The sequence below is a fragment of the Cavia porcellus genome, unplaced genomic scaffold (assembly GCF_034190915.1).
Source record: "Cavia porcellus strain 051 isolate PalLab524CR breed Dunkin Hartley unplaced genomic scaffold, mCavPor4.1 scaffold_32, whole genome shotgun sequence".
Lineage (NCBI taxonomy): Eukaryota > Metazoa > Chordata > Mammalia > Rodentia > Caviidae > Cavia > Cavia porcellus.
In genome coordinates, this window is record NW_026947515.1 from 26,268,985 (window position 1) to 26,284,139 (window position 15,155).

The following is a 15,155-nucleotide window of genomic DNA, read 5'->3' on the forward strand; positions in this document are numbered from 1 at the left end:
CGTGCCACCGCACAGCCTCGGTCTACAATAGCTGTCCCGATGGCTGACTGAGATCGGTGCAGTCTTCCCCTTCACCCTGGTCTTTGCTTCCTCTCCATCCCCCTGCGAGTCTGTGGTCAGTGCACGTCAACAAAAAATGAGGAAGCTCAGGGGGACGCTCCTGAGGCAGAAGAGTCCCGGGCAGCAGCGGAGCGGGGGAGCTGAGGTACTCGGTGGGCTCTCGAACTTCCCTGTCCCAGCTCTCCCGCCAGCACCTCAGCTCTTTGTGCCTCGTCCCCCCCCCTCGCGCTTGGTACCCGCGAGCCCGCCCTCTCGCTAATGCCCCGCCCCATGACGCGCGCAACTGGGAGGAGCCACGGGGCCGCCTGCCGGTCCTCTGGCTGGAGCCTAGGTGGCTCGGAGCAGACCTCCTCCAGCACTTCTCCCTTGCCCTCTGGAGATGCGCCTGCGCAGTTCAGGTCCAACCATGTTGTTACTCCTTCCCTCCCTAGCAACCGCCCCCCCTCCCGCTTCCACCTACTCTGCCGCGTCTGCGCACGCGCGCTCCTTCCGGCGCTCGGCCCCGCCCTCCCCGTCACCGTAACAACCATTCCAGCCCTCTCCGCGCCCCTCTTTGCTCCAGTCCTAGCACCCCTCCCCCGAGCCGGCGGTTTAGTGGCGGCCGCCGAACGGCGGAACGGCGAGGACACCGCGGAGCCGCCGCCATGAGCGCCCCCCACCGCCCCGAGTCCCCGGCTCGGCCTTTCTGACACGAGGTAGGCGCGCATCGCCGCGGCGGGCTCCGAACGCGCCCCCGGCCCCGCCCGCCGGCCCCGCGCCCCCCGCGCGGCCCCCGCATTCTCCTGGCCTCCTGGCCGGGCTTTGCGGCCCCGAGCGCGAGCCGGAGCGGGCCTCGCACCCCACCCCGCCCTGCCGGGCCCCCACTCCTTGGCGCCCGCCCCTAGCCGCGGGAATAGTTGGGGTCGGCGGCAAGCCCCGGCCCACCTCTGCCGCGATCGGCCGCTTGGAACCCCTCCGGAGCCCCAGAGCCTGAGGGAAGGGGGCCACCGGGTCCTGTGCTTGCTAGATGTTGAAGTAGGACAGCCCTGGTTCTGGATGCCACTCGGTCTTGGTCACTCCGGATGCCCGCGCAGGGTGTTTACTTGAACCTGAGCATCCTAAGCTGGGAACTGGCCGGGGTTCAGAGAAGTGGTGAATTAGCAGGTTCTTCTATGTAGTCGCTTTGGGCTCCGCCACGCAGTGGAATCCGGAATGGATGTTACAGTTTCTTCAGCGAGCATCACGCGTTCTCGCATTCTCTTCCTACTCCTGTCTGTACCCGGTAATCATCCTCTTATCTAGCAGCTGCCTTAAAATTAATTTCCCAGTTAAAATTTAAAAATCTTACTAGGTTCCCACTTTGTACCAGCATTTTGTACCGTTGGCAAAAGTAAACACAACCTGGTCCCTGCGCACCAGGACGTGTAAGTCCCAGAATCAAGATTAATGTAGGTTTCCTTCTAGTCGAGTTGGGAGGACAGCTTGGAGTTTCGCCGAGATTTTCATTCACCATGTTAGAGCTGGCCGCGTTTCAAGATCCACAGTTCCAAACCTTGGTTTTCACAGACGGCATTAGGGAAGAAAAGTGGTTTGCTCCAAGTCGCTCTGTTATTCCTTAGTCGTTTTCTGACTGGAATAGTTTGTTTTCCAGCATAACCTGCACCTTCCCGAGAGGTATAGAGAAAGTTCCAGATCCGTTTAAAGTAAACATCGTGGAAATGCAGTAGTACAGATTAGCAGTTTTGTGAAATAAAATACATCGTCATCATTTCTTTTTTAGTTTTTTACAGCTATGCTTTGGGATCTTTGAGGATATTCACTTTTGTACTTTTGAATATCCTCTCGCCATATTCAGCATAGAATAACACTCTTAATGATTAACCTCAGCAGAACAGGTAGGCTCACTGGATTTAATTTGTTCCTGTTTTTTTTTGTTTTTTTGTGTTTGTCTTTCTTCCTCATTTTTAAATAAACAAGAGTCCCAGATAACTCCAAACACCACTGTGCCTTTTCAGAAGAATCCACGTAGGCTGGCTCTGGAGAGTGATTATGTAGTTTCAGTAGCGATTCTGTGCATGTAGGAGTGGGGGCAATGGCTGACTTAACAACCGTCACTGCTGGCAGAGGCCTGAGAATACAGGGCCCCCCTTTATCCTAGGTGCTTGGCCCCCCTGCCATTTGAAGACAGTCTCTGGTATTGTAGTCTACGAAGAAAACAAGAAACAACAGTTCCCTTTAAAGCTAGCTTTCAAGACAAATTTCCATAATTTGAGACAACAGTAATTTTTTTCCCCTCTAACTTTCATTTTTGTGTATTTTCCAGAGCTAATATCTGAATGTGTTATCTTTTTAAATTTGACTCTTAGTATGAATTCTTCATGAGAAAGTGATTAGGATAATAGAACCCTAAAAGCACTTTATTGCTGGACAGTGTCAAATCATTTAGCCCACTTGAGCGGACCAGGGCTGCTGTGAGGCGGGTGGAGTTTGCTTTCCCTCATGGAACGTGGGCTTCTTGCCTGGTTTTTAGTTGGTTTACCAACTCCCCTTGCGCCTGTGTATTTGCGTATCTCTTGATTTTGGTTTTGTGTGGTGCATTGTGGGCCTGTTTCACTCTAGAAGATGGTGATGTGTAATGCAGGTTTAATTTTTTTCCTGTATCTTGCTTATTGGTCACGTATGTTTATGTTTTGCAGGTGTGAGAGGGTTGCTGTTGTACTGCAATCATGGTGCAGAAATACCAGTCACCCGTGAGGGTGTATAAACACCCCTTTGAATTAATTATGGCTGTAAGTACTCTATGTATTTTGCTTTACTCTCTGGCTTCTTATTTTTTTCAGTATTAGACTTTAATTATCTGTAAACTTACATTCATTGTCTCCATTCACTGAATTCTGTTCTTATGCTTATAAACTGTATCTAGACTATGTAACACATTTTTATTTTTTAATTAATTGATTTTTTTGGTGGTACTGGGGATTGAACTCATGACCTTGTGCTTGCCAAACAGGCACTTGTGCTGCTGAGCTAAATCCCTGGTCCTGTAACACATTTTAAAAATACAAAACCTCTGAAAATCAAAATCTGCACTTTTTAAAAAAAGTGCACATCAGAGTAATGTGTGGATTTGTGTTAATTCTCCTTTTGAAAACACAGAAGTGGGATTATGACTAAATACTTCTTGTGAATTTTGCTGGTTTTCTTTGGTTTTTTGAGACAAGGTTTCACTTTGTAGTGCAGGCTGACCATGAACTCAGGATGTCCAAACTGGCCTTGAACTCTGGGCTATCCTCCTGCCTTGACCTTCCAAATCTTGGGATTAAAAGGCATGCACCACACCTGGCTTACCGTTTTTCTTTGTTAAAGTAACAAAGGGATGTGAAGTGTGTTTCTTGCTTCTGCTGCTAGTTTGAAGGGGAGCTTTGGGCATAGGTGGGTGTCTCAGGTGTTTTCAATTACTTTTAAATCCCTATAGAATATTCTTCCCCTTTTGTGTTATTAAGGAACTATCTGTCTGTCTGTCTATCGTTTCTAAATCAAATTTAGTGGTTCAGGTTCATTGTTGATCTTCTGGAGAAATTTGATTCCCATCTTGTCCAATTTGGTTTGCAGCTAGAATCATGGAAAGAATTTAAGTTTCTGAACTGAGGCACCACCATACATGTGATTCATACAGGAAAAATGCATCTATTGTGAACATGCATATTATTAGACAGAACACATACCTGTGTTACTAGTGCTAAGACTGGGAGCAGAGCATGAGCAGCCTGGTAAGAACTCGTGCTCTGTGCCTTTGTCCCCACCCTGTCCAAGCTGTTGCTCACCATGACAGTGTGTCCCCAGCCCTTATCTTCACCCTCTCCAAGTGAGCCCTGATCTTGTGTTTCAGCGTCAAAGATGACTCGTGCCTGTTTCCGTTCTTTATATAAATGGAAACTCAGGTGTTTTGGATCTGGCTGCTTCTGCTTAGTATTATGTTTATGAGATTTGTCTAGATCAATGAAGTCTTGAAAACCAAAATAATGGGCTGGAGATGTAGCTCAGTGGCTCAGTGCTGGCCTAGCATGCACAGCACTTTTTAGCATCACAAGAAAAAAAAATTCAAATCCTGTCAAGGTAACAAAGGGACGTTCAGTTACTTTTAAGATCGAAGTATAATTTTATACAGTGAAATACAGTTATTAACTGCACACTGTCAACTTTTTTTTTTTTTGTCTTTTTCATTTTTTTTATCAGTACTGGGGATCGAACTCACGACTGCCTGCTTGCAAGGCAGGTGCTTATGCCGCTGAGCTAAATCCCCCCCCCCCCGGTCAACTTTTAACAAGAGTCACCCATGCCTTTAAGACAGAGCATGTTTTCATCCTTTGGCCAGAAGGTTTCTTAACCCCTTCCCTGTGACCTGTGAGCCGTGTTTGTGTGTGGGATACGGACATTTCTTAAAAACAGGTCTGCCTTGCCTTTCAGTAGGGGTGTGCAGTGTTCTATGTAGTAACTTTTATCAGAAGGGTGGTTTCCTATCTGCATTTTGCCCTGTGTGGATTTGGCTTTGGCCATGTGCAGCCAGTTTGAAAGGGGGTTTGTTAGTGGTGACACATGTGGTTGATAGGAATCACGCAGAAGTGGAGAAATTCCAGCTGGGACAGGCTGCAGCCTGGCAGTGGAGGGTGGTGGTTCCTGGCAGTTCTGGGGCTCCTGCAGCAGCTGTCCCTGGGACTTCACCCAGCAGGGCCTGTCGCACTCCATAAGCAGAGCCTTTTTGTCCTGCCACCAACTGGTTTCTCTGTTCACTTGAGTTTCCCCTCCCCTGTGGCTTTAGCTCATGTGCTTTCTCAGCTGGCCGGAACCCTTCTGGCTCTAGTTCAACTTTGTGGCATTTCTTGTGTTCTCAGTTTCTAGGTGACCTGTTCTGGTCATGTTTCCTAGTTGACATGTGGGAGAGCTTCGTTCTGGCTCACTTCTTCCCCTGGACCTGGTGAGGGCCTGGAGGACTCTCTGAGGGGCTTGCCTGACCTTTGTTTATTTTTGCAGGCTGTGGGGAGGGGGTGAAGAAGTGTCCTATAGGGCAGAGGGGCAGGTGACCTGTGAAGCAGAGCATCTTGTCTGCCTGCTGTGGAGGGTCTGACACAAGGATCCGGCTGGCCGTGGTTTCCAAAACCTTACATATGATTTGAAAATCAGGAGGTGTCCTAATAATTCACAAACTGGTCTCTTATCCCCACACTAGGTTTAACAGGGAGGCGTTTTGATTGTGTAATGTTCAGCACTTCCTTATTTCTTTTACTGTGTTTGAAACTGAAGTTTGCATTGCCAATTCTGTGCGCTAACTACAAAAGAATGCAAAATTCAGATTGTGAACTGACCCTGGTCTTATAAAATTAAGCCGTTTGCAAATTGCTTTTTAAGTAGTGTTAATTTTTTCTTAAATTGTTGGAAAATATTTTTAACCTGAAACTGAAATATGTTACCTTCTCCTTCCAAAACTAGAGTGTTTGTGAAGCAGTTACGATTTTTGAATGATGTAATTTGTCACCCCCCCCCCCTTTTTTCCTTTTTTTGGGGAGTATCAGGAGTCAAACTCAGGACCTTGTGCTTGTCAGGCAAGCACTGTGCTGCCGAACTATATCCCTGGCCCTGGCCCTTTTTCTGAAGGTAATTGTGTGGTGTAACATCCTTACTGCTTCACTTTTTTTTCTCATTGAGAAAAAACAATAGTGTATTAGAATTACTCTGAAATGTCCTTTATAGTTCATTACTCACTGTGAAGAAGTACACAGTTAAGGTGAGGGCAAAACTGTAGGTTTTAAAAAATTTATCATTATTATTTTTTTGGTACCAAGAATCAAACTCTGGGCCTTGTGCTTGCCAGGCATGAGCTATGGCCTTGACTGAAGTATTTGTGACAACCTCAAAAGGGTGCTTCAGTGATTCCCAGGGCATTGCACAGTCTAAAGGAGTGTCTGGCAGGTTGTAGGCATGCAGTAATGGGCAGGTGCGTGTGAGTCCTAATTTATGTGAGTTCTAATGGGTGACAGGTGGGGAGAAAATGAACTGACCCAACTTAATGCTCTTTTTGGTATTTATTTTTGGTCTTTCTGAGACAGGGTCTTGCTGTGCGTTTCAGGCTGGCCTTGAGCTCACTTTATAGCCCAGGCTGGCCTCAGACTTGCAATGATTCTCCTGGCTCAGCCTCTTGAGTGCTGAGATTACAAGAGTGCGCCGCCATACTTGGCTTTTTTTTAACAAAAATTTAATTATAATTTAGGATTGACAGAAAATTATTTAGATAGAAAGCGCCTAATGTGACTAGTTAGAGTCAAACACGTGAATTGCATCTCGAAGGATTTGATGCAGATTTACTGTTTGTTTTGGAATCAGTAGTGTTAAAAGTCATATTCTCATTAACTCATTTGAATTAATGAATGGTATTTAAGCAAGCAAAACTGAAGGGGAGGTTTCTAGCAGGTGTCTGCAGGATTTCAGGGTAATCCTTTAGTTAGATATTGGCACAGAAGAAGAAAGCTAGGCGGCAGTGAGTAGGAGAAATTGCTGAGCTCAACCCTGCTTTGAGGGTTGAAGCATCTGAGACCGAGGAGGTAAAACTTGCACTTTTTTTTTTCTGTGGTACCAGGGATTGAGCTTACAACCTTGTGCTTGCCAGGCAGGTGCTTATGGAAACCCTGCACATTTAGTGGCAGAGATTTGATTAAGTTTAGTGTTGTTTTTATCACCCTGTGCACCTTTTCCCCCCCTGGTAATGTGTATCCTGAAGCATTTTATGAAGGCTCTTGTCCATAGATATCTTTAAATCTTTTTTTGTTTTTTGGTACCGGGGATTGAACTCATGACCTTGTGCTTGCCAGGCAGGCACCTGTGCCACTGAGCTAAACCTCTGGCCCATCTCTAAATCTTGTAGCATCAGCCAGATGTATTTCATTTCCCATAGCTGCTTTTCCTGGCTTGTGGGGAGGAGAAATGAATCCAAAAAGGCCACTCCAACTGATTATGCCTTTAAACCGTTTATGGTCTCCCTGGGCTCTGGGGTGTGCTCCGCAGATTGGGAGCTTAGAGTTGGAAACGTACCTCCTAGTTGCTTGGTTGGAGTGTTTTATCCTGAAATTTCTAGGGTAAAATACAGGTTTGAAAGCTCAGGCACTTGAAACTTAGAGTGCAGCCCTTTCTTCCCGTTAAGGGTTCCCTGGCAGAGAATGATTGAAGGGAAGGCCTGAGAGCCCTCCCTGGCTGATCTTTTTTCTGCTGGGAGCAGCTGTCACTTTGGTAGGTTGGACACATGGTAGAAGAGGTGCTTGTGGTTTCTGTGTGTCATAGACCTCGAATCCTTGTCCTTTTCCTTTCGTGTCCAGGCCTTTCATGAACCTCGTGCCTTCCTTCCCTACCTGGCCCATCCCCGAGTCCCTGTTCTCTCAGTCTTGATGTCTCCCAAACCCCTTCTTCCTCCCTGTCCCCGTTGGGTCTGTGTAGCCCGAGGCCGTCTCTCAGCAGTTACCTGTTAGTTTCCTCCCCGCATCACTGGACCTCAGGTCTGCACCCCAAAGCAGCGTGTGCACTCTCCACTCTGCGGAGGTGGTTTCCTCCTGCCTGGCCTCTCACCTCTGCACCGTTTTCCCTTTTCTGCAGGGCCCTGCCTGCCTCTGTTGTGCCTGCCTGTTGCACAGTATTCCATAGATGGTGTTCCGTGCTGTCCTGGGCTGCCCAGCCTTCCCTTTGTACTCCCGTTCCTCAGATGGTTGCCTTTCCCCATCTGCCTCTCCAGCTCTTGTTCCTTTTGCCTGCCCCACTTCCTGACAGCTTTGCAGGCGTGCCTCATGTTTCTTCTCTTCCCTTTGGTGTGCTCCTGGTTTTTAGTGCTGGGATGGAACCAGGACCTCACACATGCTGGCGAGCGTGCTGCCGCAGAGTTCCACCTAGTGCCTGACGTGTTCTTGATGGTGTGGCAGTATTAGGAATTTAGGGCTGCAGTTATGCTTGGTTTTCTATTTTAGGTCCTCAGTGTTATTCTGCAACTGTTTTTCCTGTTTCTCCAGGCAGTGGATTGATCCTTAAAGTGTTGATACTAAGTACATAGGTAGGCAGATGTGTGTGATCAGTAGATTTCTGTTTTTCACATGGACTTTGAGTATAAGGTCTTTGTGTTCATTTGGGGTTTTTTGGGGGGTGATACCGGCGATGGAACTCATGACCTTGCACTTGCGTGGCAGGCACTTGTGCTGCTGAGCTACCCACCCCCCCCAGCTATAAGGTCGTTCTAAGTGGAAGCTTAGATGTGAAAAGTAACCGCAGTCCAGATTTCAGGCAAGAAGTGTTTCCATGGAAGACAAGTAACATGCTTTGCTGTTTGGGTTAGTCAGTGCCTCCTCAGAGGGCAAGGCCCTTTTGTGATGAAGTTGTTGATTTTTTAATGTTCTTCATAAATTATGCAAAGCCTTACTGACAAACACTAAGAGGCATTTAAGAGGTATGTTTTTCCAGGTTGAATAACTGAAACACCTATTTGGCAGCTTAGTTGTTATTAAGTGGCATAGTAAACAAAACTTGCAGTTTGCTCTCTTTGTCCTCTGTTGCATTTTGTTTTCTGTTTCTTTAGGCTCTTCCTTTTTCCATTTGGGTCTCATGTCCTCCCACTGAGGGCAGACAGAGAGAGGAGGAGAAAGGAGAAAGAATCTGCTCAGAAACAAGGGCAAATCTGGGCCTGGCTCCAACTAATTCCATCCGCTGGTAACTAGGCCAGTGACTGGCCAGGCTATGAGGAAGTGATAGAGTGAAACACACTCCATGCATGAAGGCAGGTGAGGCAGGGCCTGAGCACGTCCTCCCTGTGCCTCTGTGTCGTCCTGCCCTTTCCTCACCTCCTAATCCCAGGTGCAGGGAGTGCCTTTGTATGTAGCAGAGACTCTGCTGAGAGTGCATGCATGTTTAAGATGAGGTGGGCATTTATTTAGCTCTTGCTTCACCCGTGCCAATTTCATCTGTAAAACACATACAGAGGGCTGGGGATTTAGCTCAGCAGCATCAACTTCTGCCTGGCAAGTAGGAGGTTTTGAGTTCAGTCACTGCAACCAAAAACAAACAAACAAACCCAAAAAACAGATAAGGAGACCGGTAGTCTTCCTTATGGTAGCCTGAGGTGAGCTTGCTCTTCTTGAAGTCCACTCTGATTTTATGCTGTGAGCCACTGATATGCAGAAGGTGCTTGGGATGGGGTGCAGAGGCCTGAGACTGGTGCTCCCCATACAGCTGTGTCCAGATGGCTTTCGTCGGCTAGTTGGGTGCTGGAACCATCCTGTGTTCCCTTGTCTTAGTCTGCGTGGTGGACCACTGTCCTCTCCTGCTGTTCGTTCTCCCGTCCTCCCTTCCTGAAAATACTTTGAGCTTTGTGTTCCTTTCTCCTCCTCCCACTCAAGTCCCATGTGTACCAGATTCTCAGCATGCTGTAGTTAGCATGAAATATCTTTATTCTACCTTAATTTTGTCAAAGGGCATCTTCCTCTCATTTTAAATTTCATCTCTGTGCCTTTCTGTATTTCTGTCTCTGGTTGGTGGTTAGGCGTGGTACCAAAATACACCTCTTTTGGCTGGGGGTGTAGCTGAGTGGTAGACCACTTGCTTGGTGTGAGGGAAGCCCTGAGTGTGACCCTCACTGCTGCAGGATGGAGAGAGAGAGACAGAGACAGAGAGAGAGAGAGAGAGAGAGAGAGAGAGAGCACGCTTTTTCTTTTATTGAGCTATTAACTACAGTAGACTTTTTTTTTGAGGCAAAACTCAGTAGGTTGGAAGGACTTTTTCAAACACAACCCCATGTTATTATCACACATAATAAAGATATTAATAATTCTTTATCTAATAACATACCTTTGTTAGTATTTTCTCATTTGTCTTCAGTCTTTGTTTGTATAAGTTATTTAGATCTTCGCATGGAGTAAAATCATTTGCATTTATTTGCTCAGCTTGTTTCTTAAGTCTGTTTTTCTCCACCATTCTCCTTCCCTTTGTTTCTTTTTCTACTATCGATTTGTTAGAGGAACTGGAACATTTGTCTTGTGCGCTCACCTCAAGCTTTTGCTGACTTAGTTGTTTCTTCCCGCTAATGGAGGAGAAGCCCAGGCCTCAGTGTAGCCAATTCATCACTGGTTCTATTTAAACACCAGCGGGGGTGGGGGTGGAGTGGGGGGGTGGGTCCTGACATGGTGGTGGTTAAAACTAGCTATTTCTCTTTTGTTCCCATGATGGTTTGAGGTAATTTTGCAAAGAAGATGCAAAATATCTTTTCCCAAATTAAAGTGGGAGACCCATTCTTTTTAGGGCGCCTTTTTAACCCACTGACTTGGACCACCTACTGTATTTCATCCAGAGAGGAGTGAGGTATTGGCAGGTTTCTGTGTAGTGTATGCCTCAGGTGCTGGCAGAAGTGTGGCCCAGGGCTGATGAGTAGCTGGTGTATTGTAATGGGCTGAGTTCTCCAGTCGTGCTGGTCGGTCCCTAACCCTTATTGGAGCTCTGAGTGGGAATGTTGAGCAGTGCAGGGCAGGATATTCCCATGGAGAAATCTGTAGGGACAGAGTAAGTTGGGGTCTATTACAGTCAACTTACTTTCTCTCTCTGTCTCTGTCTGCCTGCCTCTCTCTCTCTCTCTCTCTCTCTCTCTCTCTCTCTCTCTCTCTCTCGGTTTTTAGCTTGTAGAAGACTGACATAGTTCTAGTGGAATTTACTATTAATTAAATGCCTGTAATGGCCAGGAAACAAGATACACAGCTGGGGTCCTTAACAGCAAACTCTCTTAAATATCATAAAACAAAGTGTATGTCACCTTGTGATTGTCTTTGAAAGGTGCATTTTGATGTTAGGAATACTAGCCTTTTTGTTGTTACAAAGAAAAGTCTGACCAGATGTAGTCCTGGCTGTTGTCCATAACTGATAGTCCTAATAGCTGTTGCCAGTTAGAATTCCCTAATCCTAGGAATTCAAGGCTGCTCTAGGCAACAGGAGACACCCACCTCAAAAAACAAAAAAGAAAAAAAAAAGAATGTGTCTGCATATTGCATAAACTTGTACTGCCCTGTTTGCACAAGAAGATTTGAGTTACTGGTAAGGCACCATTTATACATGTCTTACATATTTGGGGTTTTGTTTTGTTTTTGGTACAAAGGATTGAACTCAGGACCTTGCACTTGCCAAGTAGGTACTTACGTTGCTGAGCTAAACTCCGGACCCATGTGTTATATATTTGATAGATGGCTTCATCCTTAGCTTTCTTCCTCTTGCATCTCTGGATCTCTGGTCCACTCCTTGTGATCTTCGTAGCTTTTTTTTCATCGTCTTATAACCTTGTCCTCAAGTAAAGATGGATTCTTTTCTTTCTCTCTAATTTTACTGTTGGGGACTTCCCATTGTATATTTTGTATTTTATGGCTATAATAGGCATTTAAGAAGTAGTTAATGCTGTTTCAGAAATAGTATCAAGTTTGCTTTCCCCTGATGGCTCTTTCTGGACAGCCTCATTTAAATGTGTGCCTTCAGCTCTCACTTGAGAAATCAGGTACAACAAAACCTTACTCAGTCTAGATGCTTCTCAGGAGCTTCTAGACCTCACCTTCTAGCTGTGTCCATTTGACTCTTCCAAGGGAGATTTAGTACCTCGGACACAGAATTTGCCTGCTCCTGCTGAATGGATCACACACACACCCACACACCCACACACCCACACACACACACACACACACACACACACACACACACGAAAACCAAATCCGTGAAATACCCCACTCCAAGCCCTCTGGGTTTCTGTTTGACGTCATGCACATGCACTTTACCTTTGTACTGGGAACCTCGCTCTGGCAGCCAGATGAGCAGACTAGAGAAGTGTCTGCTCTAGGGGCTCCGGCTCTGCTCCTCTAGTCTTGGTGGCTTCGCCCCTGATTCCAAATCCTAACCTCATCTCTGTCCAGCAAGATCTGCGAATTGTAGCTGAGCACTCCGCTCACTAGTGTAGTGTAAACTTGCGAAGTGGTGGTGCGCTGCCTGAAAGACGAGTTTCCTGTTCTTTAGCCTGGTTCCAGAGTGCTTCCCCATTGACCTGCTGTCCTTCTCTGCAGCCTCATCCCCATAATCACTAGCAGGGCTGTATTTGATTTGTTCTGCTTTTTTGTGTACATATGTGCTTGCACTTTTCAAGCATACCATGTTTTCATGGCTTGGCGCCTGCCTGCCAAGTACTTCTCCTCCTCCTCCTCCCCTGACTGGGCCAGGTGCTGCTGCTCCTGCTCAGAGGCCCCTTCGCTGTGCTCCGAGGCTGTGGCGGCCTCCTCGCGGGTCACTGCGCTTTCCTGTGTTGCCTTCTCTCTGCTGGAAGGGTCTTGGGTGTGAATCAAAGCACCTTGCTTCTTATCCTGAATGTGCATGAAGCTCTCAGAAATAGATTTGTCTGAAGAATAAGTGAGTCTTGGAACTCCTGCCTCTGTGTCCTACATTACTTAGTCTGTGACAGTCTTGACTAGCGGTTCTGCTGACATGTTCTTTGATTAGACTTATGCACTACTTGGATCATGTTTCAGAAATTGCATATCATGCTTTGGGAGTAGAATAGAGATCGTGTTAAGTGGACTGCAACTTAATGCTTGTAATTAGTATGGCTGCCTAAAGAACATGTCCAGCATTGTGGTGTGTGTGTGTGTGTGTGTGTGTGTGTTTTTTTTTAACAGTACTGGGAATTGAACCCAGTGTTTTAACTCCGTAAGACGGTTTTGCTGTGTTGACTATGTTGAGTTCAGACTTGCCTGCCATAGTTCAGACTCCCAGAGTGCTGGGATTACTGGCCTGTGCCATCATGCCTGACCTGACTTGGTGACCTTCTTTCCCAGTGATGAATACAGAGGATATCAGAATGACCATTTCTACACTTCTGCTGCAGAGCATAAAGTTTATTTGAAGTAAAGTTCTTGAGTCTGATAGAATGATAATTTTCTAAGATTTATCCAAGTTTAAACCTGAGAAGTTGGCTATTAAGTGATTCTTTTTGCTTAGTAAGTTATTCTGTGACTTGAGGTAGTCCAATCATAAAATAAATATTTCTTTGCTTCTTCCTATTTTAATACCTGTGTATATATTAAAAACCAAGGCCAGAACTAAACGCTACCAGGTATATATATATTAAAAAATAAATTGATTTAGGCTGGGGATTTAGCTCAGCAGCATAAGCGCCTGCCTTGCAAGCAGGCAGTCGTGAGTTCAATCCCTGGTACTGATAAAAAGAAAAGAGACAAAAAAAAAAATTGATTTAGGTAATTGTTGGTGCATTGAAGGATTTATACTACTAATATTTAGAAAGCTCTTCTCCAAGTACCTGTCTTTATTTCAGTTTTGTTTTTCTTTGTGAAACAAAGTCTCACTATGTAGCCCAGGTTGGACTCGACCTCACAGTAATCCTCCTGCCTCAGCCTCCTGAGTGTTGGGATTACAGAAGTGTGCCACCATGCCTGGCTTTTTTTTTTTTTTTTAGTGCTTGGGTGGAACCCAAAGCATCATGCATGCTAGGCAAGCACTTTATACTTTTTCACTGGGCTGTTTCTTCAGCCCTGTTTAAAATTTTCTAACACAGATTTAGTTTAGAATGCAAATTTTAACTATTCTAAGTTTTGCTTCTTTACCAAATCGGAATTTCCTTTCCTTCCTGCTTCTGTGCCTCTTTTCTTCCTTTCTTCTCTTTCTTCCATCATCCTTCTCTCCCTACTGAGGGGGCAAACCCACAGCTTTTTGAACATCAGTTGAGTGCTCTACTGATGTTCCAGCCTTTTTTGTGATTTGAATAATAAATGCTTCAAGGTTCCTGGTGGGTATAATACCACTTGTATAATAGTAATTTAATAACTAGGATAGGATACTTTTCTGATAGATTAAACTAACTTCTATTGTCAGCCTTGTGACTCCATGGAGCTTTTTTTCTGGTTCGTGAAGCCAGATAATATTTCCATAGCTCATTGGATTCTTTTATGTGGGCAAACACATGGCGTTTTTAAAAAGCTGACAGCTGCAATTCCCTGAACACCAAATGCTTTTCTAAGTCCATGAATTTATCTTTCACAGATAAATGCAGAGCTCATCTAACTCCAGCTTGATTTGAAGAAATATGCAAAACTATTTTTTGTCTGAGATATATTTACGATCAGTTTGTTCTTTATTAGATCAAACATTTTATGAGTTGAGAATGGTTTTTGAAAGTCATGGCCTAGGGCTGAGGATATGGCTCAGCAGCATTAGCGCCTGCCTAGCAAGCACAAGGTCTTGAGTTTGATTCCTGTATAAAACACACACACAAAAGAAACAAAGAAAGTCATGGCCTGTTTTGGATCTCATTAGATGTTTTTCATCATCATACAGTTGTTTTCAATACTAACTAAAACACATGAAAAACAGAGAAGAAAAGTTTCTCATAACAGTGTGCATAGTCTTGTTCGTGTAGGACTCAGGTAAGCAATTGAGGTACACGAAGTATTTGACATTCAAAGTGATTGACAGAGATCAGTATAAAGGTCTCTTTAAAGACATGTGCACCTGTCTTTTCTAACTGGTACCCTTTAGTTCTCTAACAGGAATTGACCCGTGTTGTATTTTTATTTTGATAGCAGCAACAGCAACCAAGAAAACAAACGGCCCCAGGTCTTCTGGCTTCCATCATGTTTATGGCTGAGCCTTAGCAGATAGCAGTGCTTTGCTTCATGTTTTGTTTTGTGGCTCCCAGATGATGTTGTTTTAATTTTTGAAAGCAAATACGAAAAAGAATGGAGGTAGAATTGTGTGTGATGAGTGTGATTATTATGATGTGTTGCGCCAAGTATAGCCCAGGTTGCTTCACAGGCTGTGCACTGTACAGATGAAGATTTAAATAGAGAAAAGTGGTGGGAGCAGTGAGTCATTAGCCAGCTTCTCTGGAGCAGCCCTGCCCACTGCCAGGCAGCTGTGCCCTGCCACTCAACTCCATGGTGCTGAAGGAGAAGGTCGTCGGCGCCCAGCTTAGCTTCCCCTTTAAATGTATCATTAGATGGTGTCTCCTCCTGTTTTTTATTTTTATGATGAGGTCTTTCAGGGCTCTTTACATTGCCCCA

The 15,155-nt window shown here is 45.4% G+C and overlaps 1 protein-coding gene across 4 annotated transcripts in view; it reads left to right on the forward strand.

Moving 5' to 3' along the window:
* Positions 1–477: 477 nt before the first annotated feature.
* Sec14l1 (SEC14 like lipid binding 1) overlaps positions 478–15,155 on the forward strand; it is a 60,617-nt gene continuing 45,939 nt past the window's right edge. Inside the window, exons 1-2 of one of the 4 annotated variants that reach the window (XM_063242342.1) lie at positions 478–755; positions 2,736–2,828. In XM_063242342.1, the coding sequence (XP_063098412.1) occupies positions 2,766–2,828 (63 nt within the window). In that variant the 5' untranslated portion in view covers positions 478–755; positions 2,736–2,765. Of the gene's footprint in view, positions 756–1,300; positions 1,322–2,735; positions 2,829–15,155 lie in introns of those variants that run through there. The other 3 variants (XM_063242344.1, XM_003464776.5, XM_063242343.1) reach the window with 3 other exon arrangements.